A 21,530-nucleotide genomic window follows, 5' to 3' on the forward strand; every position below is an offset into this window, starting at 1 on the left:
GGCTTGTGATTCCCATCTGGCCAAAGGGCTGGCCACTCCAGCCCTATAGCCCAGCCCTCCAGTGCCAGAATATCAAGTTTGACCTTTTGCTAGCCCTCCAGCTCAGCCCATTTGAATGCCAACGGCTATCTGGCACCAGCATGACGCCAGCTAGTAACGGCTAGCTGACGTCTAACTGTTGTTAGGTTACCATTGGAGTTTGATTTTTTGTGACAAATTTAAAAAAAAAAAATTCTAATTTTTTTCCTATAAATGCCTAAGCCATTCCCACACCATTTCTCACATACTTCTCACCATTCCATACTATCTTACTTCATTTTATTTCAATTCTTCACATTCTATTCTCTTACCTTTTCCAATAATCTTTCCTTTAATTTTTTCAGTAATGAAAGGAAGGGTTTGGACCCGAAAAGAAGATGAAGCTCTTTGCAGAGCTTATAGATGGGTCTCGGAAGATTGTGTCTCGGAAGATAGTGTCAATGGTAGTTCTCAAACAAGTGAAGGTGTTTGGAGGTGTGTGAATTCTACCCCAATATCCAGCCAATTTATTAACATTGGAAACTAAAGATAAGAAGTGCCATGTAAATAAGAATCATATTTAAAATTTGCACAACCAATTACATCTCGACATGTGACACTTGAAATCCTATCCGAAAATTTATTAAGATTACATAAAGATAAGAAATCTGGAGAGTTACTCACTTTAACGACACGTGTCACTTGAAATCTTATCCGAAAAATTATTGAGATTACATAAAGATAAGAAATTTGGAGAGTTACGTTAGCGACACGTGTCACTCGAAATCATATCCAAAAAATTATTGAGATTATATAAAGATAAGAAATCCAGAGGCTTATTCATTTGGCGACAAGTGACACTTAAAATATGTTCAAAAACCTTATTTTAATATGTTAATTTAATTTAAATAATCATATTAATTTAATTAAAATAATAAATTATGTTTGGCCTATGGCCCTTTGGCCTCCTCTATTGAAGACTGTATTTTTATCAAAGGCTATGTTTGGAAGTAAAAATTTCCTTCTTCAGTTGACTCGCACCACGGAGCGCAACCATGCATGAAAAAGGTTGTAAAACCCGCAATCAAAATGTCCTTCTTCAGCCAACTCAAGCAACGGAGCCCACTCACTTAGAGGTCAACAATGTCCCCCTCTCCGTCGGAACCCACGAGATCTTGACTTGGAGTTTCGATGAGAGTAACATGTTGCGAACAAACGCCTCCCTCCCCGTCGACAACCACAACATCTTTCGTTGATTTTCGATGTGAGAGATTTGTTTGTTGAGATGCCAAAGCATTCTCTTAATCTCTTCCATGTCATGTGGGTAACTCTTGAGATTGAGTCCGACCTTGCATGGAGTTATAAGTCAGTTGAGCTAGCATTTTCGACTTAAAACACACACCCAAAAACAAAAATATTTCATCGTTGTCATCACAACCTTATACGACCACTTTATCATGGTCATAATCACTATTTCAAATATTAAAAAAAACATATTATAAATTGTTGTCTATAACAATCCGTATAATTTTATTAAAGTTCATTATAAAAGTCTCACAAACTCTTTTAAAATCCTTGTGTGATTCAATTAAAATATGCATGAATCCTATAGAAGTCAAGTAACTCTCTCAAAATCCATGTGTTCATAACTCACACTGTATACAATACACCTCCTTTATACCTATATGCAAGAAAACATTCTTCATATACAAATCAATCATAAGAGATGTGTAACTTCTCTAATTAATTTGCAAGTCAATATGTATAATATAAATAAATTAATGTAACAATTCTGAATCCTCTTTCCTTCCTTAATAATATAAATATTTTTGAAAAAAAAAAAGGAAGCGAAGTCCAAACCAGGTTGGTCAGAGATGCAAGTAATATGAACTACGAATTCATGAAACTTCATTAGCTTTGTCTTGCAACTTTGGTAAGACAAACCTCGTGTGAAAGAAGGACATACTGTGAAGACTGATGAGAAATGGATGTAGTAGTTTACTGCATGGCCACGGTCCTTGGTGAAGGAAGGTTTGGACTCTAAAGTCAGAAATTGGACAGCAAAGCCATTACTTATGTCTCACTGATCGGGTGAAGCTGTCACATGCACATTTTAATTTGAGGAAGTGATTTCCATACATTCGTTTTTACTTTAGGCACGTTCCTTGTTTTTTGTTTTTTTGGTTTTTAAATTAAATAAATAACAAAAATAAATAAAAGTGGTGCAAAAGAGAAAAATGGTGTGCGAAACATTAAAATTTCAGTGCTAATCACACTGATACACGTTCAAATTTTATCACATCACAGTCCTTTATCTTTAGGTGTTGGTTTTTATCACAAAAAACCTTAATGCTATTAGTAGTGGAACCATTAATTTAGAGTAGTAATATACTATGTCAAGTTTCCGAAGTGAGATTGAATTATTCTTCAACACGAAAATCATTTCCAATTCTCTACAAGCTAATTAATAACCTTCGAAAATCCATCTCTGTACCTAATTTCAACACTATTTATACCACATTCTAGTTATGCTAGCTAGAGTCATCGGTCTCAGCTACTGACTATCTATACAATTAATATGGATTTCAAAGCTGTGATCCTTCTGTTTGCCTCCATTCTCTTACTTACTACAAAGGTATTTATTTAATTATGAAGGGAAAATTTGCATGATGATTTCTATACATGTTATATATTTAATTTTTCTTATGTTTCTGAAATATTGAATGCTACTGTAACTTTCTAGGTCTCATCTAATCATGATCATGAACTCAAGATAAAGGTATTAATCATGTATATCTTCATATTAAAACCATATTGTTGATTATTTATTTGCACTTTACTACTGTCCTGTTCCGTTGATCATATTAGCTTATACATTACTAATTTTAATTATGAACAGAATCAGAGTGAACGCCGTAGTTTACTTAATATTTGGATATATCCACGCATTCCATTTTGGAGCCCAGCATTCAGGGATCCATATCAACCACAACGTCCACTGTATAAACCGAAGGCTCCCGTAGTACTGGAGGCCCCGCCACCCACTTCCGATGCAACTCCACCACCATCGGCGACTACCAGCTCAGGTATATATATACACGTAACTCTAGTTTCATGATTAATGTGAATATTATATATATATATATTTTTTTTTTTTAATTAGTATTAAATACTATATGTGTGTTGCTGATTAACTAAAAAAAAATTCTGTGGGCGTGGAGATTGCTTCAAGTTGTGTGATGTGAGGTGTAAAATCGAAAAGAACAAGAAGATCTGCCGGAAATCGTGCATGTTATGCTGTGCCCGCTGCAAATGTGTTCCGCCGGGAGACTATGGCACCAACATGGACAAGTGTGGCAAGTGCTATAGTACTGATATACAGTATCACGGACACAAGTGCCCTTGACCTATATATTAATCTTGTAATTAATCAACTAATTAAGCATGAAGTCGAGATAATTAATAAGTATTATAAGGATTGATCGTAAAGGACAGAAAATAAAGGGCCAATATATATATATATATATATATATATATATGGTATTTATATGGCTTACGCGTCCAATATTTCAATAGTATTTTTTGTTCGTTTGAACTTTGAAACTTCAATAGTAAGATTACATTCAATTGTCCAATGTCAATGGCATAAACTTAGTAATAACAATTAATGAAGTCTATGAATAAATAATATATCCTTTTAATTAAATATATGGATTGTATGGTTTTAGTTTTGAGAAATGCCTAGAAACTCTTTATGAACTCTATGCCTCCTCATGTTTTATAATATTGGCACAAAAATTAACGTTAAACTGTAAGGTGACAGAGAGTCCATAAAGAGTCTCTTGCAGTCTAGCTAAACACATTCGTACAACTCTCATATGCAATCTTGTGCTTGTTTTATCCAAAAGAACAAGAATTGTATCATTGAAATCAGCTTCAATGAAAGTAACACATACATAAGTACACAGAGAAGAATCTATGAAATTGCATGGATAAATAGGTGAGAACAAGTACAACGAGTTGCAAACCAATTATCGACTCTTTGTTGGTTCAACTTTCGTGCATCAACAATATAAACAAAAATGGCTTCCCAGAACCAAAAGGTTGCAGCCATGTTGTTCGTTTGGGTTGCAATTGCTAGCTTGGTGCTGGCTGTTTCTGCAGAAGTTAGCACTCCAGCCCCTGCCCCATCTGCAGCACCAACTGCTCTAATTACAGCATTTCCAGTGTCAATGCTGATTGGTTTTTTGGGGTTTATAATTTATCTCTTTTGATTAGTACCATATCTACGCTAAGCCTTTTGGATTAGGCTAGATTGTCATGTTTGGTTGCCGTTGGCTGTTATGATGTGCATGCCAATCCCCAAATATGCCATATACATGGTCAAGTTTTGTATTAATAATGCTTATAACAGCTTTGCTTCGATATTTCATATATATGGTTTTCCCTTAATTTGTTGTAACATTCCAATACAATCTCAATCACGAGAAATCCCAAGATTGTATTATTATTGTGTCGTGTTAGTACTTGGTGTGGCATAATCAATGAAAACCATATGGATATATCATTAAAGTATAAACTCATCGTCTACTCGTACTATGAAATATTGGGGCCATTCATTATCGTACAATAATTTATTAAGGCATGCTTTGCAAAAAATAAAAGTTGAAAAATAAAAATATATGCTTTCAAATAAAACTCTCAACAAACAAAAGATGTGGCTTCTGCCAATTGAACATATGACGTTTCACCCTTTTGTATTAAATTTTCTGGTTTCCAAATTAAAACAGTTTAGAAATCGGTTTGTAGCAGATCAATTGTGTCGCAAAAGACAACGGCGGAGGAGAATAAGAAGGCACTTTCTCTCCTTCAATGTAGGGAAGCACAAGAAGTTAGCCAAAGTTAGGAAGTAGCTCAGCTGAAATTCCTCCCCAAACTTTCCAATTTTGACTAAATTAACTATAAAATCAAATTCTTCGTAATAATCAAAAAATAAATAATAAGGGGGTGCTATCCACGCACTTACTTTTAGTTTTCATGCACCATTTGTTATTTTTTTTCCCCTGTGATATTCGTCAATTTATTCGATCTGACAGCTGAAAATTAAGAAGGGTTGTGAGAGGTAAAAAGAAGTATGCGGATAACACTATCCTAAATAATATTATACCACTGCGTGAGTTCAAACTCTGTCGATTTCCTTATCTAACAAATTTATCGTTTGACAAAAAATAAAAATTAATATTACACATTCTGATCCTGAACTTCTAGGCCTCGGCCCATTCAACAATATCATCTCCTAAAATATGGGCCCAATGGGCCCACAATATTTTCTGAAAGAAGTAAGACTGCAAGAAAGAGAAAAAAGGAGCGAAAGTGTTGAACGACGACTGTGACGATCAGGAAGAAAAGCGACGGAGTTAAAATGGCGGACGGCAGAGATGCGGCGGAAGGAAGCAACGCCAGAGCAAGCACGCGGAGAAGACGACGGACATGGCTGAAGAGAAAAGAGAAATGGCTGGTAGTACTCGGCGTACTTCTCCACGCCGTTTACATGCTCAGCATCTTTGACATCTACTTCAAGTCCCCCATTGTCCACGGCATGGATCTCGTCAGCCCCCGCTTCTCCGCTCCTGCAAAGCGTCTCGTTTTGCTCGTCGGTACGTCCAATTTTCCCGGTAAAATTCCTCTGTCTTCTTATTCGAGTGTGCTATTAAAGGTTTGAGCTTGTGCTGCAGCTGATGGGCTGCGAGCCGACAAATTCTTCGAGTCGGATTCCGACGGGAACTTCAGAGCGCCGTTTTTGAGAAGTGTTATGAAAGAGAAAGGTCGGTGGGGAGTGTCGCACGCTCGTCCGCCAACGGAGTCGAGGCCTGGACATGTTGCTATCATTGCTGGGTTCTATGAGGATCCCAGTGCTGTTACGAAAGGTTGAATCTTTTTTTTTTATTATTTTTTAATTTTTTTCAGCATTTATACAGATGAAATTTGGCTTCCTGAAGAAACCCAATTCGTGTTTTCAGGGTGGAAAGCTAACCCTGTTGAATTCGATTCGGTTTTTAATCGAAGCCGGCATACTTTTTCTTATGGTAGTCCGGATATAGTTCCGATTTTCTGCGCTGCACTGCCTCACACAACCTGGAATAGTTACCCTCATGAATTTGAAGACTTTGCTACTGGTTTGATTTCAAACTTTCATCACATTGTTTCAGTTACAACTTGTTATCTCTGTTTTCGTTTTCGATTTACTGGATTGTTTTCAATCTTACAGCACATTGCTACTAGTGAAGTTTAAATATTTGTAATTGTGTATGATGCTTTCTTTTATCAATTTGTATGTGTTAATGCAGATGCTTCCTTTCTGGATGAGTGGTCTTTCGATCAATTTCAGAGCCTTCTGAATCGGTCCAAAGAAGACCAGAAGTTGAAGGAGTTACTCTTACAGGATAATCTTGTTGTGTTTTTGCACTTACTTGGCTGTGATTCAAATGGTCATGCGCATAGGCCCTTTTCATCCATATATCTCAACAATGTTGCGGTTGTTGACAGTATAGCTGAAAGGGTTTATAATCTTCTTGAAGACTATTACAAGGACAATCGTACTGCATACGTATTTACCGCTGATCATGGAATGCATGATAAAGGTTGGAATTAATTCGTTCACTTATATAGAAATTTTTTGCTCTTCTTTTCTCACTGATTTGTTATAAGTTTTTATCTTCATCATAAATTCCCCTTGTAACAGTTCTTACGTGTTATAATTTTACTGATAGGCAGCCATGGAGATGGACATCCTTCAAACACTGATACTCCCCTAGTTGTTTGGGGGGCAGGTGTTAAACATCCCAAGCCAGTCTCCAACCATTCTGATTGTAGTTTTCGTTTTGTTGATGATCATATGCATGATGCGCCAACACCTAAAGAATGGGGCCTTCATGGCGTTGAAAGGGTGGATGTTAATCAAGCTGATATTGCACCTCTCATGGTTGTACAGTTTGCTTTCCCGACTTTTTTTCCCTTTAAACTACCTTTCAAGTTTAATCACTCTTATTTGCTGATTGAGTTTTCTGGCAGTCAACTCTTCTTGGTTTGCCTGGTCCTGTAAACTCAGTTGGAAGTTTACCTCTTGATTACATAGACATGACAAAGGTATGGTCAACCAGTTTGATTGACGACTTTCATTGTAAAGGATGTAAAATGTTATCGCTTTTATCTTTGCCTGCATGTGCATATTTTATTCGATGAGTTTTCTGGTTAATTGGTAGACAGCTGAATTTTCTCTTTTTGTTTAATTTTCCAGGAAGATGAAGTTGAAGCTGTGGTTGCGAACTCAAAGCAAATTCTCAACCAGTTTCTTAGGAAGTCACGTATCCTTTTGTTATCTGATTATATATGTATACACACACATATATTTATGCGCTATAGATGACAACAAGGCATCACCTCCTTTAATCATAACATATCCAATTCGTTTAATGAAATAGCATATTAAGGTTAAAACTGTTGTTATATCTGATTCTACTGGAGTTTTGAGGAGCGGAAGGAGATAGACACTTCCTTTTTATTGATCTTGGATTTCTTGACAAAATTAGAAACAAAGGAGGCAAATTCATTATATTTTAAGCCTTTCAAACCACTGGCCGATTATTCCTCCCTATTGGATCAGATTGAGGATCTAATATCTAATAGAGACTATGAAGCTGTGAAGAAGCTGTCTGAAGATCTCAGGGATTTGGCTTTGAAAGGACTTCACTATTTCCAAATTTACGATTGGCTGATGCTCATGACAGTAATTATTCTTGGGTATATCGGTTGGATGACCTATATTCTTCTCCATGTGTTGCAATCTTATACTTCATTGGCAGGGTATATGTTTAGAATGGAGCAAGCAGATCACCGGACAGATAATACCAGAAAAGTAATGTTTGTGTAAGCTTGACCTCTTGTAAGCTTTGATAGTGATTTCTAAATTGAAGGACGGAATTCTCAAAAAACCTATGTTTTTTCGTTAAAAAAAAAAAAGAAACTAAAAGATGTTTGTGAATATATTATATATGAAATTCGAACATCTAGAAGTGTTAATATTCACCCTGCAATGTAACCCATAAATCTCATTATTTTCTGTAGGTACAACTTTGTGGATGCCTTTTTCTGGGACTACTTAGTATAGTACTGTTTATGGAGCATTCTCCTCCTCTTTACCACGCATACACGTCAATGACAGTATTTCTGTGGACACAAATATTTAGTGAATATCGGTTCATCAAAGCATTATGGAAAGATTTATATGGAAGAAGAATCAATTACTTTGTGAAAATTCTAGCCACTGGTGCTTTCTCAGTATTCATTCTTGAATTCCTGGTATTGAATCAGAACTGTAATTTTTCACACTGCAAGCCATGGGATTATTGTACTCTACAATCCTGAACAGCGTCTTTTGGTGATTCCTGCAGGTTAATAGCTTTACTGAGAGGAAGCTATACACTTGGTGTTTCCTAGTTTCCGGAGTCATATCCTTTCTCTATCTCTTAAAATCGATTCCATGGAGATCTGGCATACCAATCTTTGTTTGTGCTGCATGTTGGTTCTTGTCTGTATTTACTTTGATGCCAGCAGAAATTCCTGATAATAATCGTCTAGTGTAAGTCATCTTATTTCCTGAATGTTTCTTTCTGGTCTGTGCCTGTGTTGGCTGGTGTGTGCGTGTGTTGGGGCGGGGGTTAATTCTTCAAACAGTTATGACTTCATTGTAAGTGTAAGGAACTTCAGAATTGTTAGCACAATCTCTAATTCAACCAATACCTTTATTGTGCTCACTTCTTTTTATGGGAAGGCTGGGCCTTGTTGAGATTTCCTTCTTTCTAGGAGGGAAAACCTGATATGTGTTCAAAGCACAAACCCAGCATGTGCCAATATTACTATTTGCAAGAATTCAAATCAGCTTTGATAATTGTGTTTGTTATGTTTGTGTAAAATTAAGAAATGAATTGAATGCACATTTGATTAAACAATAAAGATTAAGCTAATTATGAAGCTTTTATGACGAATCATGTTTGCAGGATTTGGAGTGGAGTTATGATTATTATGATCGGAGTAGCTGCCAGACTGCTAGATCTGCGCACTGAAGGAAAGTATTGGCTAAGTATCTGTAATCATGACAAGAAGAAACCTAAATTTCCCATGCTCTTCCAGTTACAGGTGCTTAACCTATCTCTGTCCTTGGTTGGTTTGGAAAGAATATAAAGTAACTTAATAAGTCTGGAGATAAATTTTAGATTTTTGGACCTTTGTGAATTAGGCTGTTTTGGTTGGATTGTCATCCATAATGGTGTCGATATCAACCTCTCATAGAACAGAGAAGCAGGAACTACTCGCTGTGCACCAGATCATAAATTGGGCCATCGCTGGTATGCGTTTTAACTCTTCCCTATTAGGTTAATATTTATATTTCTATTTGGGCCTTTTTACATATCCGGCTTGTAAGTTATTTTCTCTTTATAATCAGTATGTCAGTTGACAGGTATTTAATGCCTGAAAAGTTTATAACTGCAAATTACATGTCTATTTATGTTGATCTTTAATTTGTCGGGTCATAGGTTTCTCGATGATACTTCCATTATTTTCAGCAAATGGTCTCTTGTCCCGGCTTACTTCCATATTTCTCGGTTTTGCTCCCACATTTCTTCTATTATCTATCGGGTACAGTCCATTCATATGATAACTTTTATAGTTGCCTTCATTTAGCAGTTTTTTTTTAATATGCATAATGTTAGGATGCCTTTTTTGATCTTTTCCTTCATTCTCAAAACATATGCAGATATGAAGCTGTTTTCTATGGTGCTCTGGCCCTTGTACTCATCTCTTGGATACTAGTTGAAAACACACTTACTTACTCAAGTAAGGTGAAAAGGTTGTCAAGTTCCTTTAGCGATATGGAGGATAATGTCATACTTGATGGTAGATACTTACAGCTGTCTGACGTGAGAATTCCGTTAATCTTTGTAAGTCCTTTCTCTTTTCTTTTTCTAAAATATTTATCTGATTGTTGGAGCAATTTAATGATATATATTGCCCGGTCTTTTTGGTAATTTTACTGCTCATCATGGTACTCTCGGATGTCTTTTGTGGTTTTAGATGGTTTTATTCAACGTTGCTTTCTTTGGAACGGGAAACTTTGCGAGTATTGCAAGTTTTGAGATTTCATCAGTGTATCGGTTCATTACTGTCTTCAGTGTAAGTAAAGGTTGAACTTTCCTGAGTATTTATCAGATTTGTCGCTACTACTTACCTGATATTATTTGCTTGTAATTGCAGCCATTTCTCATGGCCGCCTTACTTATATTCAAGTTATTCATTCCATTCCTGCTAGTCATGTAAGTACAGTTACAATTTTGTGTGTGATACGTGGTAGCAAGCTGTTGAAACGTCCTTCTTTTAAGCCATAAGAAATTGTAAGCAATTGGGTTCTCATATAATTTGTGTTCACTCACTTGCAGATGTGTATTCAGTGCAATAACAAAGCTAAACCGACTTCCACGGTTGGCATGCTATTTTCTCGTTATACTATTTTCAGACGTAATGACCATGCATTTTTTCTTCCTGGTAAGTTACTATACTCTTCAGATTTTGGACCCGTAACTTTCTCTCACCGCACCTGTCTCTTGTAACAATACGAGAGTACCCAATAAAGTAACCACACCATACATACTACACGTGCATGGACGAACGCTTCTTATCACACAGCATCAGAACAATCGTTTCTAGCAAAACCTACTGACAGTTTTTATTGTTATTAGGTCCGGAATACAGGAAGCTGGATGGAAATTGGTAACAGCATCAGCCACTTCGGAATCATGAGTGCTCAGGTTGTCTTTGTGCTTTTGCTCTTTGCTCTCACGAACATGTACACGAAAGATATCGACATTGGTTCAGTGGACCGCTCCTCTCGGAAAGCAATGTAGGTCGTGTTGAATTGGGAGTTTGGGCATCAAAATAAGTCACCAGTATTCAGGAAAAGCGAGCATTAACGCTGCGAAGGCACACCTCTTGCGGTCTTCTGCAATTTTTTGCCCTTTATTCCTACAACTGCTGATTGCTTGTACAAAGTTCGACTGAAATTTAATGGGAGTCAGAGCAATGGGATTTTCCCAAGTGTTCCCCAAAGATCGCACAACGTTCGATTGAAATTTTGGCACTCTTCTCACATGTCTTGATTAGTTGATACGATTTAGCCAGTTATCCTATTTAGATGTTCATTGATCAATTTTGAAACTAAATTTAACAAGTACAAACTCCTTTTTTGGCTGTCTGAAATATTTGATTGATCATAGATTAAATGTTACTATCTTCCATCTTGAAACAATAAAAGTCGGTCCTCTTGGAAGAAATTCTTGGCTGCGAACGACCAAACCTCATGGCTGTCTAAGAGCCATCTTTAATCGGAGTCCCATCACTAATTTTGAAGACTCATTTATGAACTTAAAGGGAATATATTTGTTCCTAAAAGAAAATTAGTTCCAACAAGAGTGTCTTTATAATATAATCTTTAAATTTAGGGACTACAAGTTAAAAAATCATTGTTAATTTCACAGCGGTTGATCTAAATTGTAAAAAAAAAAAAAAAAAAAAAAAAAAACACAAAATAACCCAAAAATACTTTTGTAACTCTTGTTTTCTCATCAACAGATGAGAAAAGTAACGGCATCTGCCCCATTGGAAGCTGGTATTCTAGAATCCCATCACGTGCTAGGGACTACACCTAAAAAAGTTGGGATTCCAACTTAAAACCAAGGATAATGCTATCGACATACACATCCCTACGCAATCCTTAATTGTAAGGTAATTTTTGGGGCCTTCGGGCAGTCCCCTATATTGGAGATGCTCTAATTGCACACACAAAACACCCATTCTTGCCGATGGTCCCACCCTGCGCCCCTTGCGCGCGTGCGCGCGTCCGAACTCAAGGATTACCCCTTGTAGAAGCAAAGAAAAGAAAAAGACGACCATATTGTATTGCTCGTAGGTGAAGTCAGAAAAAGACGACCATCGGTCAACGGCCATACCCGAGCCCTCGTATTCACTCGTTAGATTCCTTTGTAAATTTCTTTGCATCCTTCCTCGAATGTTCAGTAGTTAAACTCAGTAATGCAAGTGGGAATAATCTACCTGAATTTTAACACGTAAACGTACAAAAGAAGCCGAAGAAAAGCATCGATACAAAGGTCTAGGGCCCTCCCTTTTCCTCCGAGAAGCTTTCAGGAACAAGTTGCGTTGACGACGACCTAGACTTTGCTGTGCATTTCGACTTGGTGAGAAGTTTCGTCGTGGGGGCTTTTGAATGGTGGGAGAAAGAAGTCCATAATATTAATAATAACGATAGGATTAATTATTCTATAAAAGCAGAGACAGGACCATTCTGGTATCCAGTTTTCTCCATCTACCGTGTGTTTGAAGCAGATCAAAAGCTTGAAGATGAACGACCAGTAAGTGAACTTCGACTTCAAACTCCTCCGATCCTTGTTTTTCTTTGAATCCTTTGCCAAGATTTTTCTTGTGTTATCTTGATTAAGCGGAAAATGGTCTGGAATTGCTAAAAGTGTGTTTTTTCAACAATCAAAAGTTCTTATGGTTGAATCTGGCAAAAATAAAAAATAAAAAAAAAATAAAAATTGCAAAACGCTTTTAGATAGACGGTATAAGCTCTTTTCGGAGAAGCATGTGCTATGTCCGCCTTCTACAAGCACTTCTATATTTTCAAGTGCTTTTTCGAAGAGCACTTGAGTATTTAATAAACATTTCTATATGTTCATGGTAAAAGATAAGTGCTTATGAGTAAAGTGAATCTTACGAAATACAACAGCTTAATAATCGTCCTTATAGTTTACCAAAGTGCAATTTCATTCTTACAAATATTTTGCTAAGTGGCTACATTAGAAATAGGTAGTATTATCCACGCACTTATTTTTACTTGTCATGCACCTCTTAATTTTCGGATCGTCAGGTCAAATGAAGTGAGGAAAATCCATGAACAATAATTAATATGGGTGTGTGAGAGGTGAAAATGGGTTGGGGAAGAACACATTGCTAGAAAGATGACGAAATGTCTTTAGAAAACTAGCTTGTTTGAAATATTTTTTAAATCAATTCTTAGTAAAAATATAAGTATAAAGTTTAGAAAAGCACTTGCAGTGCTTCCTTGTAAAAAGTACATAACTAGTGTTTTTTGAAGGAAGCGCTTCAAATACTTCTTGTAAGTGCTTTTGGAATCTAAAACTATTTTCTTTAAAAACGTTTTCAATTATTTTAAAAACATTTCCAACGACATGTAATTAAAAATACTTTTGGTGGTTAGACTGATATTTTTAGCTATTTCAACAGAAGTTTCAAGCATGTTTGTTATTATAGTTGGATGCTATTTGCTTACACCCTCCATTTAACTTTGCTTCAAATTTTTGTTGGTGATGACAGAATTAGCAGTGCTGGGCTTGAAATAGCAAATGTGCTGGTGACTTCTCCTCCCCTGCACCAGTCATGGAACGCGGTTCAGAAGCAAAAGCTCCAGACAGCTGCTGATCCGAATGCAAAAATGGCCTTATACATTAGTGAAACCAAGCACTCAAACACCATCATCATATCTTTTCTTACTTCACCCGTCACGCTTCACAATCAACAGCCGATGGTTTCGTCGTTGACTCTTAAGGACAAAGGTTTTTCTCTCTTTGAGTTTTTGTGCAGCAAGAACGCCCCAAGTTTCTTCGTCAATGAATTGGCAATCGAATTCTTCAAATTTAACCACAAAAACCTCGAGAATTTGCGAAAAGAGGTGCGTATTATTGTCTCTCTGATAACTGATAATGTTTAACGGCTTTGACGACTCTTAATGTTAGTGAGAAACAGTTAAAAATCATATTTATATTGCTAGATTACTTTTCACTTAATTAGTTTGGCTTCTTCGACAAACTGTTAATGTTAACGAAAAATGCTTACAAATCCCTCATTTATAGAGTTATAAGAGCCGGATATATTAACAATGGAGTCCTTTCTTTGTTTGTTTCAAAACCGAGTTTAAGTGTGTTTTTATTTATTTATTTATTTTTTTTTTTTTACTATGAATGTAGTTTGAGGAACTTAATTGTAAAGACGTCTCCGAATTGATTATTTATAAGTTCAGTAATTGACTAACTTTTATGTAATATTTCAGCTGGTAGAAAGCAGCAAATCCTCACGGATAGTGATCACTGGACATTCCTTTGGAGGTGCTGTGGCTACCCTTTTCACCTTATGGCTGCTAGAAAGCCTCGACTTTTCGAAAGCAAAACGCCCCCTTTGCATCACTTTCGGTTCACCCTTGATCGGTGACGAAAAACTCCGACAATGTGTGTTGGAATTCTCAACATGGACTTCTTGCTTTTTGAATGTAGCCTCCATCAATGATCCTGTACCTAAAGTCTTCCTAACTTCGCAAGCAAGTGGTTATAAGCCTTTCGGAACATTCCTACTGTGCTCCTCTTCGGGTGGTTCTTGCTTTGAGGACGCTGATGCCATTTTGCAACTATTGGTGGAAACCAGCTCTCAGTGTGTTCAAAATCCAGTTCCGAATTCAGGGACTCAGTTGTTTGATTACGGAAAGATTTTGAATGATCTCAAGACCAAGGCATTGTCTAGAGATGACTTTGAGTTGGTTGAAGAGGATAGAGTTCCACTTAAAGCTGGAATTAAAACACAGTTGGCAGCAATATTAGGAGTTCTCAGCTCACAGGTATCAAACTTTCAACAGAAATATCTGATTTGATGATGATCTAGGGAAATAGTTTCCGCACAAACCTGTTTATTTCCATCTCTTGATTCTCCTTTGATTTATTTAATCCAAAGACTAGAAATAAACACGGGTATGCAAGGAGAGAATACGAGTTTTGCGGAAATCACATCCCATGTTTACTTCTAGCTACTAACTTTTCTCTCAACTCCTTTTGTAAAAGTCATTGCAGCAGCAACAACCCAACATAGAATTCGAAAGTCTGATAAAAAAGATGGTCACTCACGAACGTAAACTAGTGATCCAGAAGACGAAGGTTTACAGTTCTTTCTTGAAATTGAATGAGTCTAAAAAGGACATGGCCAACATGGAATGGTACAAGAAGGAGTCCAAAGACATGGGAATTGGATACTATGACAGGTACAGAAACAAGCGTTACCCAAGTGACATTATTGCCCAAGAGTACAAGAAGAAGCTCTATAATTATTGGCATGACACGGTTACAGAAGCTGCGAACAAGCCCCAGACAGAAGGAGCCGCAATGCGTGTCCGTTTTCTTTTTGCTGGAACGAATTACAGAAGGATGATCGAACCGCTTCACATTGCTGAGTACTACAAGGAAGGTGGAAAAAATTACATAGAGGAAAGGCCTCGGCATTTCGTTCTTTTGGAGCAATGGTTCAAGGAAGATGAGAAAAAGAAGAAGGAAAAGAGAGAGAGGGAAGAAAGGGAGAACCCGCAACCGCGCAGCGCAAGCAAGTCCAACTCAAAAGCGAAGAGTGTGGCTTCTAGTCTGAATGATGATTCATGTTTTTGGGTGCACGTCGAGGAAGCGCTTATCTTGTGCGACGAACTAGCTAGTAATCCAGATGCCAAGCAAAAGCTGATCGAATTTGAGCATTACGTGCTGGATACGCTCGAGAATTTCGCAGTGACACCTGATATTTTCTTGGCGCAGAGCAGCTTCATGCGATGGTGGAACAAGTACAAAGAGATTGTGGGAAGTAGCTACTCCTCAAAATTCACAGACGCCATGAGGCTTCACACTTATCGCAAGTACGAGGATGGGGTCTCGGTTCTTGCTGTTCTATAATTCAAGATAATTAAGTTTTAAGCAAGCAATTAAGTCAGATAAAGCAGGATTAGTTTTCCTGTATTGCTCGTGATTTTGTAGAGAATGGCGTGCAGTACTTGCAGGACTTGTCGGTGCTACTACGTTTGAATGTTTTGTTTGTGGTTTCTTTTTGTTTTGGGCTCTAGCATCTACCTCTCTTGTAAGAAAAATAATGTGTGGGGGAATGGTTTCAATTATAATGTTGTAATTTCCACATCATAAAAGTAATGACACTACTTGTATTTTGATTTCGCTAAGTTTGAGAGCTACCCTAATCATCATTTATAATAAATTGAGACTTGTGTTTCTTGTGGTTTGCGTTGTATTAATCTTCATATGAACCTATAAAGTACAAAAGCTTAATCTAGTAAATACATATTTTAGCCAAATGACCTCGTGTGGAACTGGGATTCGAAGTTAAAGTAGAAATACTCACGTATCCCATAGTGTATACCTTTCTGGTGTTTTTTCACATAACACGCAATGTGTGATTAAGGAACAAAATGGCATACACCTCGAGATAGGTAAGTCCATCTCCTAGTGAATTAGTTTGAAGTAATGAAGTCACGTGATGCGTAAGAAACGAAGAAAGGATTTTACAGCCTGGGACACAGTACATATATATTTTACAACTACATGTATGTATGCTTTGGATGAGGCAGGCCCTCCCCATCGAACTCTAACTAGTTATGAGACTCACTCCACATCGAACTCTAACGATCCGAATCGTTTATTTTGTAAATCTTGATTCAAACACCATTCTTGCAAAAATTTAAGTCCAAAACCATTTGTCAATTTAAGTATCACAATAAAATTTCAATATTTTATTGGAACAAAATGTTCATCAATTTCTTTAGAATTCGAATCATTAAAATTTGATATGATATCATTTTCTTAAAATAAGGTAGTGATTTAGATAGAAACTGTCAATTTGCCATGCCAAATATTAGGAAAGTAGAGTGTAGACATGAGAAGAAAACCCAGCTTAGATATGGGACCCACATGCACATGCACATGCAAATGCAGTTCTCATCAATCTCAACAATCTTCAACAAACCTTTTTGTTTTGATTCAAACAGTTACCCACTTTCTGGCTATCTGCTCGGAGGGCAAGGAGCATTTTTACTCTTTACTTTATAAGTTTAACTGCCCATTAAAAAATTATTTTTTTGAAAACCAAAATTGGTTTCAGAATTTTCTTTTCAATTTTTGGCTTTCAAACGAATTTTATGATGTTTATACGGGCAAAATTCATTAAAGTGTGCATGAACAAAGAGGAGCATGTCTAAACCGAGAAAAAGTCTAAATTTTTGTATGTGGTTTAATATCTTAGTGAATAAAGTGTTAGGTTTTTATCTATGCTTTTCGGGTTCGAAATCGTCTCATTTGTTAAATTATTGTAATACTTTGAACATTCCCTAATAATATGGTACGAATTTATCTCTACCGTGATATTCCAATCAAACAAAACAATGACATGTGTACATTTTTAAATACGTCACATTGTATAGTTAAATTGATCAAGGTGCTACGTGGAAGAGGATCATCTCCGAATTCAATTTGTAGGAATTATAGGGATTCTCACATCATAGTCGTTCATCGTACATTGTATGATCAATTTTCGTTAAGTACTATTTATGTTTAATTTTAAATAAAAAAAAATCAAATAATTTATGACCACACACAATAAATGACTAAAATATGAGGATACTTAGTATCCGGATAGAATCCAAATCCGTACTACATGACGATAAAACCGTTCTCTCTAAAATTAGCTCGACATCTTCCTTTTTTAAGTTGGGTTCGAAAATACAATTGTATGATTCAATGGAACGCTAGTCGAAATTGTGACGGGACACGAGACCTCTCTCTCTCTATTTCTCTCTCTCTCTCTCTCTGTCTTCCTCCTCCTCTGAGCTTCCAAAAAGCTCATTTCTTCCTTCGAGCTACCGCCCGCCAGCCGAAGCAGTTGCAGAAGCAGCAGCAGCCGCAGAGAGAAGCTAAGCATGGCGGCATTCCTCATTGTCCTCCTCACATCTCTACTAGCTCTCACCACTCTCCCCGCCGCCGAATCCCGACTCTACACCAACTACCACCAAAAATCGTGCCCGAGAGGCAGATCATGAATCCCACCACCGCCGCAGCCACTTTCCGCCTCTTCTTCCACGACAGCCTCGCCAACGGCTGCGACGCCTCCACCCTCCTCTCCTCCACCCCCTTCAACAAGGCGATGGAGAAGCTCGGCGTGTTAGGGATTGAGAACGGAAGGCGGGGAGAGATTAGGCACAGGTGTCGATATCAACCTCTCATAGAACAAAGAAGCAGGACCCACTCGCTGTACACCAGATCATAAATTGGTCCATCGCTGGTATGCGTTTTAACTCTTCCCTATTAGGTTAATATTTATACTTCCATTATTTTCAGCAAATGGTCTCTTGTCCGGCTTACTTCCATATTTCTCGGTTTTCCTCCCACATTTCTTGGATTCCTGGCATCGTAGGGATCCCGTAATTGTAACAGTTCATTGTATATCGTGCAGTCAATTTTTGTTAAATATTATTTATATTTAATTTTAAATTTTAAAATAATTTCTAAGTCTACAATGTATGATGAACGATTATAATTAAAGGATAGCTACGATGCTTTTCCACATTTCTTCTATTATCTATCGGGTACAGTCCATCCATATGCTAACTTTTATAGTTGCCTTTATTTAACAATTTTTTTATATAAAGAGATTGTTATTGGCACTTCAAAAATCTTATTCTACACTTCAAACTTTCTATATTTAGAAAGAAAAATACACTTGTAAGGAGTATAAAATGAGATTTTTAGAGTGCCAATACCACTTTCCTTTTTTAATATGCATAATGTTAGGATGATTTTTTTTTTATCTTTTCCTTCATTCTCAAAACATATGCAGATATGAAGCTGTTTTCTACGGTGCTCTGTCCCTTGTACTCATCTCTTGGATACTAGTTGAAAACACACTTACTTACTCAAGTAAGGTGAAAAGGTCGTCAAGTTCCTTTAGCGACATGGAGGATAACGTCATACTTGACGGTAGATTCTCTGACGTGAGAATTCCGTTAATCTTTGTAAGTCCTTTCTCTTTTCTTTTTGGAAAATATTTATCTGATTGTTGGAGAAATTTAATGATATACATTGCCCAGTCTTTTTGATAATTTTACTGCTCATCATGGTACTCTCGGATGTCTTTTGTGGTTTTAGATGGTTTTATTCAACGCTGCTTTCTTTGGAACGGGAAACTTTGCGAGTATTGCAAGTTTTGAGATTTCATCAGTGTATCAGTTCATTACTGTCTTCAGTGTAAGTGAAGGTTGAACTTTCCTGAGTATTTATCGGATTGGTCGCTACTACTTACCTGATATTATTTGTTTCTAATTGCAGCCATTTCTCATGGCCGCCGTACTTATCTTCAAGTTATTCATTCCATTCCTGCTGGTCATGTAAATACAATTACAATTTTGTGTGTGATACGTGGTTGCAAGCTGTTGAAACGTCCTTCGAGGGACAGGCCGCGAACAGTGGCTGAGAGCCTGAGCAACCTAGCCCAGCGTGTGCTGACGATGGAGCCCGAGCAGGCCCGAGGGAGAGGTCCGGCACGAGTTGCCAGCCCGAAAGCCCAAAGGCAATGTGACGTGGGCTGACATCAGGGCGACGTCAGTCATAATATAAAATTAATAAAAATATTAAATATTAATAAAAAAACAAGTAAAATTAAAAAAAAAAATTAAAAAATTGTAAAACCCAAGCTTCGAACTCAATGGCTCTCGCCAGAGTTTGTCGCCGAGATTGATGAACACTCACAGACAAATGGCAGAGATCCAATCCCTTCTCCTCCACAATTGCCGCCACACCCCACACCGCCTTCGCCCCTTCGCGATCCTCCTCCTTCCACCGGCACGCCCAGATCACATGATTTGGGATTTGTTTTTGGGGGAAAGAGGAGAGAGAGAGAGAGTTTGGTTAAGGAGCGGGGAAGATCGAGACTGTTGATGGAGGCTGAGGTGGGTGGGATGGTGAAGATAGAGGAAGAGAGGCGGTGGTGGGGTGGTGAAGATGGAGGAAAAGAGGCGACGAGGGTTTGGGTGCGTTGGAGGTGGGGGACCATGGGTTGAAAAGAAGGGGTTTGGGCTTTTGGAATGGTGCGTTGGCACCATGTGAAAGAGTAGAAGAAAAATAATAATAATAAATTAAAAAAGGGTTTTGGAATGGTGTAGTACACCATGTGAAAAGAAAGAAAAAAATTAATAGAAAATGGTACAATGAGACCAATTAAAAATTCTATCCGAAATTACAAATAAAACTATTTTTTATTATTTAAAAAAAAAAACTAATATTTTATTGTTTATTGCCAAGGCTATTCAAGTGCAATAGTGGAGATGCAAAAGGTAATTACCGTTCATTAAGAGCAGTTGCTGTTTACTAAATGAATTAAATAGTGAATAGCCTGGGGGAGGGTTTCCCATGGTGGAAGTGCTCTTAAGGCATAAGAAATTGTAAGCAATTGGATTCTCATATAATTTTTGTTCGACTCACTTGCAGATGTGTATTCAGTGCAATAGCAAAGCTAAACCGACTTCCACGGTTGGCATGCTATTTTCCCGTTATACTATTTTCAGACGTAATGACTCTGCATTTTTTCTTCCTGGTAAGTTACTATACTCTTCAGCTTTTGGACTCGTAAATTTTTCCCACCGCACCTGTTTCTTGTAACAATACGAGAGTACCCAATAAAGTAACCACACTATACATACTACACGGCATGGACGAATGCTTCTTATCATACAGCATCAGAACAGTCGTTTCTAGCAAATTGGTAACAGCATCAGCCACTTCGAAATCATGAGTGCTCAGGTTGTCTTTGTGCTTTATCTCTTTGCTCTCACGAACATATAATCGAAAGATATCGACATTGGTTCAGTGGAAGCAATGTAGGTCGTGTTAAATTGGGACTTTAGGCATCAAAATAAGTCACCAGTGTTCAGGAAAAGCAAGCATTAACGCTGCTAAGGCACACCTCTTTCTGTCTTATGCAATTTTTTGCCCTTTATTCCTACAACTGCTGATTGCTCGTACAAAGTTCGATTAAAATTTAATGCCAGTCAGAGCAATGGGATTTTCCAAGTGTTCCCCAAAGATCGCACGACGTTCGATTGAAATTTTGGCACTCTTCTCACATGTCTTGATTAGTTGATACGATTTAACCAGTTATCCCATTTAGATATTCATTGATCAATTTTTAACTAAATCTAACAAGTGCAAACTCCTCTTTTGGTTGTCTGAAATATTTGATTGATCACAGATCTATCTTCCATCTTGAAACAATAAAAGTCAGCCCTATATTGGGAGAAATTCTTGGCTGCGAACGACCAGACTACATGGCTGTCTAAGAGCATTTTTAATCAGAGTCCCACCACTAATTTTGAAGACTCATTTACGAACTTAAGAGGAATATACTTGTTCCTAAAAGAAAATTAGTTCCAATAGGAGTGTCTTTATAGTATAATCTTTAAATTTAGGGATTACAAGTTAAAAAATCATTGTTAATTTCACAGGAGTTGATCTAAACCGTAAAAAAGCAAAAAAAAAAAAAAAAAAAAAAAACCCCCAAAAATACTT

At 37.2% G+C, this 21,530-nt stretch overlaps 3 protein-coding genes and 1 long non-coding RNA gene across 8 annotated transcripts; all 4 read left to right on the plus strand.

Moving 5' to 3' along the window:
• The first annotated feature begins 2,526 nt into the window (after nt 1–2,526).
• On the plus strand, nt 2,527–3,653 carry LOC137738651 (uncharacterized). Its single transcript, XM_068478129.2, has 4 exons — nt 2,527–2,653; nt 2,762–2,797; nt 2,918–3,104; nt 3,240–3,653. Exons 1-4 carry the CDS (start codon nt 2,597–2,599, stop codon nt 3,422–3,424), a joined length of 465 nt encoding a protein of 154 aa, XP_068334230.1. The 5' UTR covers nt 2,527–2,596; the 3' UTR covers nt 3,425–3,653.
• A 1,702-nt stretch (nt 3,654–5,355) lies between these two features.
• On the plus strand, nt 5,356–19,444 carry LOC137739621 (uncharacterized). Of its 5 annotated transcripts, none has more exons than XM_068479255.2 (18): nt 5,356–5,675; nt 5,754–5,945; nt 6,039–6,194; nt 6,366–6,659; nt 6,789–7,000; nt 7,090–7,164; nt 7,316–7,382; nt 7,608–7,933; nt 8,143–8,376; nt 8,469–8,656; nt 9,075–9,213; nt 9,314–9,422; nt 9,612–9,714; nt 9,833–10,016; nt 10,150–10,248; nt 10,330–10,388; nt 10,512–10,617; nt 10,812–11,382. In XM_068479255.2, exons 1-18 carry the CDS (start codon nt 5,441–5,443, stop codon nt 10,974–10,976), a joined length of 2,943 nt encoding a protein of 980 aa, XP_068335356.2. In that variant the 5' UTR covers nt 5,356–5,440; the 3' UTR covers nt 10,977–11,382. The 5 variants fall into 5 exon arrangements, with proteins under 5 accessions (XP_068335356.2, XP_068335357.2, XP_088555516.1 ...); XM_068479256.2 differs by having other exon boundaries at nt 5,360–5,675; nt 9,642–9,714; XM_088699390.1 differs by lacking the exons at nt 9,833–10,016; nt 10,150–10,248; nt 10,330–10,388; nt 10,512–10,617; nt 10,812–11,382 and adding exons at nt 18,808–18,982; nt 19,116–19,214; nt 19,296–19,444 and having other exon boundaries at nt 5,360–5,675; nt 9,642–9,714.
• On the plus strand, nt 12,012–16,191 carry LOC137739315 (senescence-associated carboxylesterase 101). Its single transcript, XM_068478868.2, has 4 exons — nt 12,012–12,497; nt 13,483–13,837; nt 14,216–14,773; nt 14,994–16,191. The coding sequence occupies exons 1-4, from the start codon at nt 12,487–12,489 to the stop codon at nt 15,861–15,863; spliced, it is 1,794 nt and encodes a 597-aa protein (XP_068334969.2). The 5' UTR covers nt 12,012–12,486; the 3' UTR covers nt 15,864–16,191.
• An 806-nt stretch (nt 19,445–20,250) lies between the features above and the next one.
• LOC148694006 (uncharacterized) lies at nt 20,251–20,662 on the plus strand. The gene is made up of 2 exons (XR_015966153.1): nt 20,251–20,299; nt 20,454–20,662. It is a non-coding gene; the product is annotated as an uncharacterized LOC148694006 (long non-coding RNA).
• Nucleotides 20,663–21,530: the final 868 nt, after the last annotated feature.

Source organism: Pyrus communis, chromosome 9 (genome assembly GCF_041283825.1).
Source record: "Pyrus communis isolate YQ-2024b chromosome 9, ASM4128382v1, whole genome shotgun sequence".
NCBI classification, from domain to species: domain Eukaryota; kingdom Viridiplantae; phylum Streptophyta; class Magnoliopsida; order Rosales; family Rosaceae; genus Pyrus; species Pyrus communis.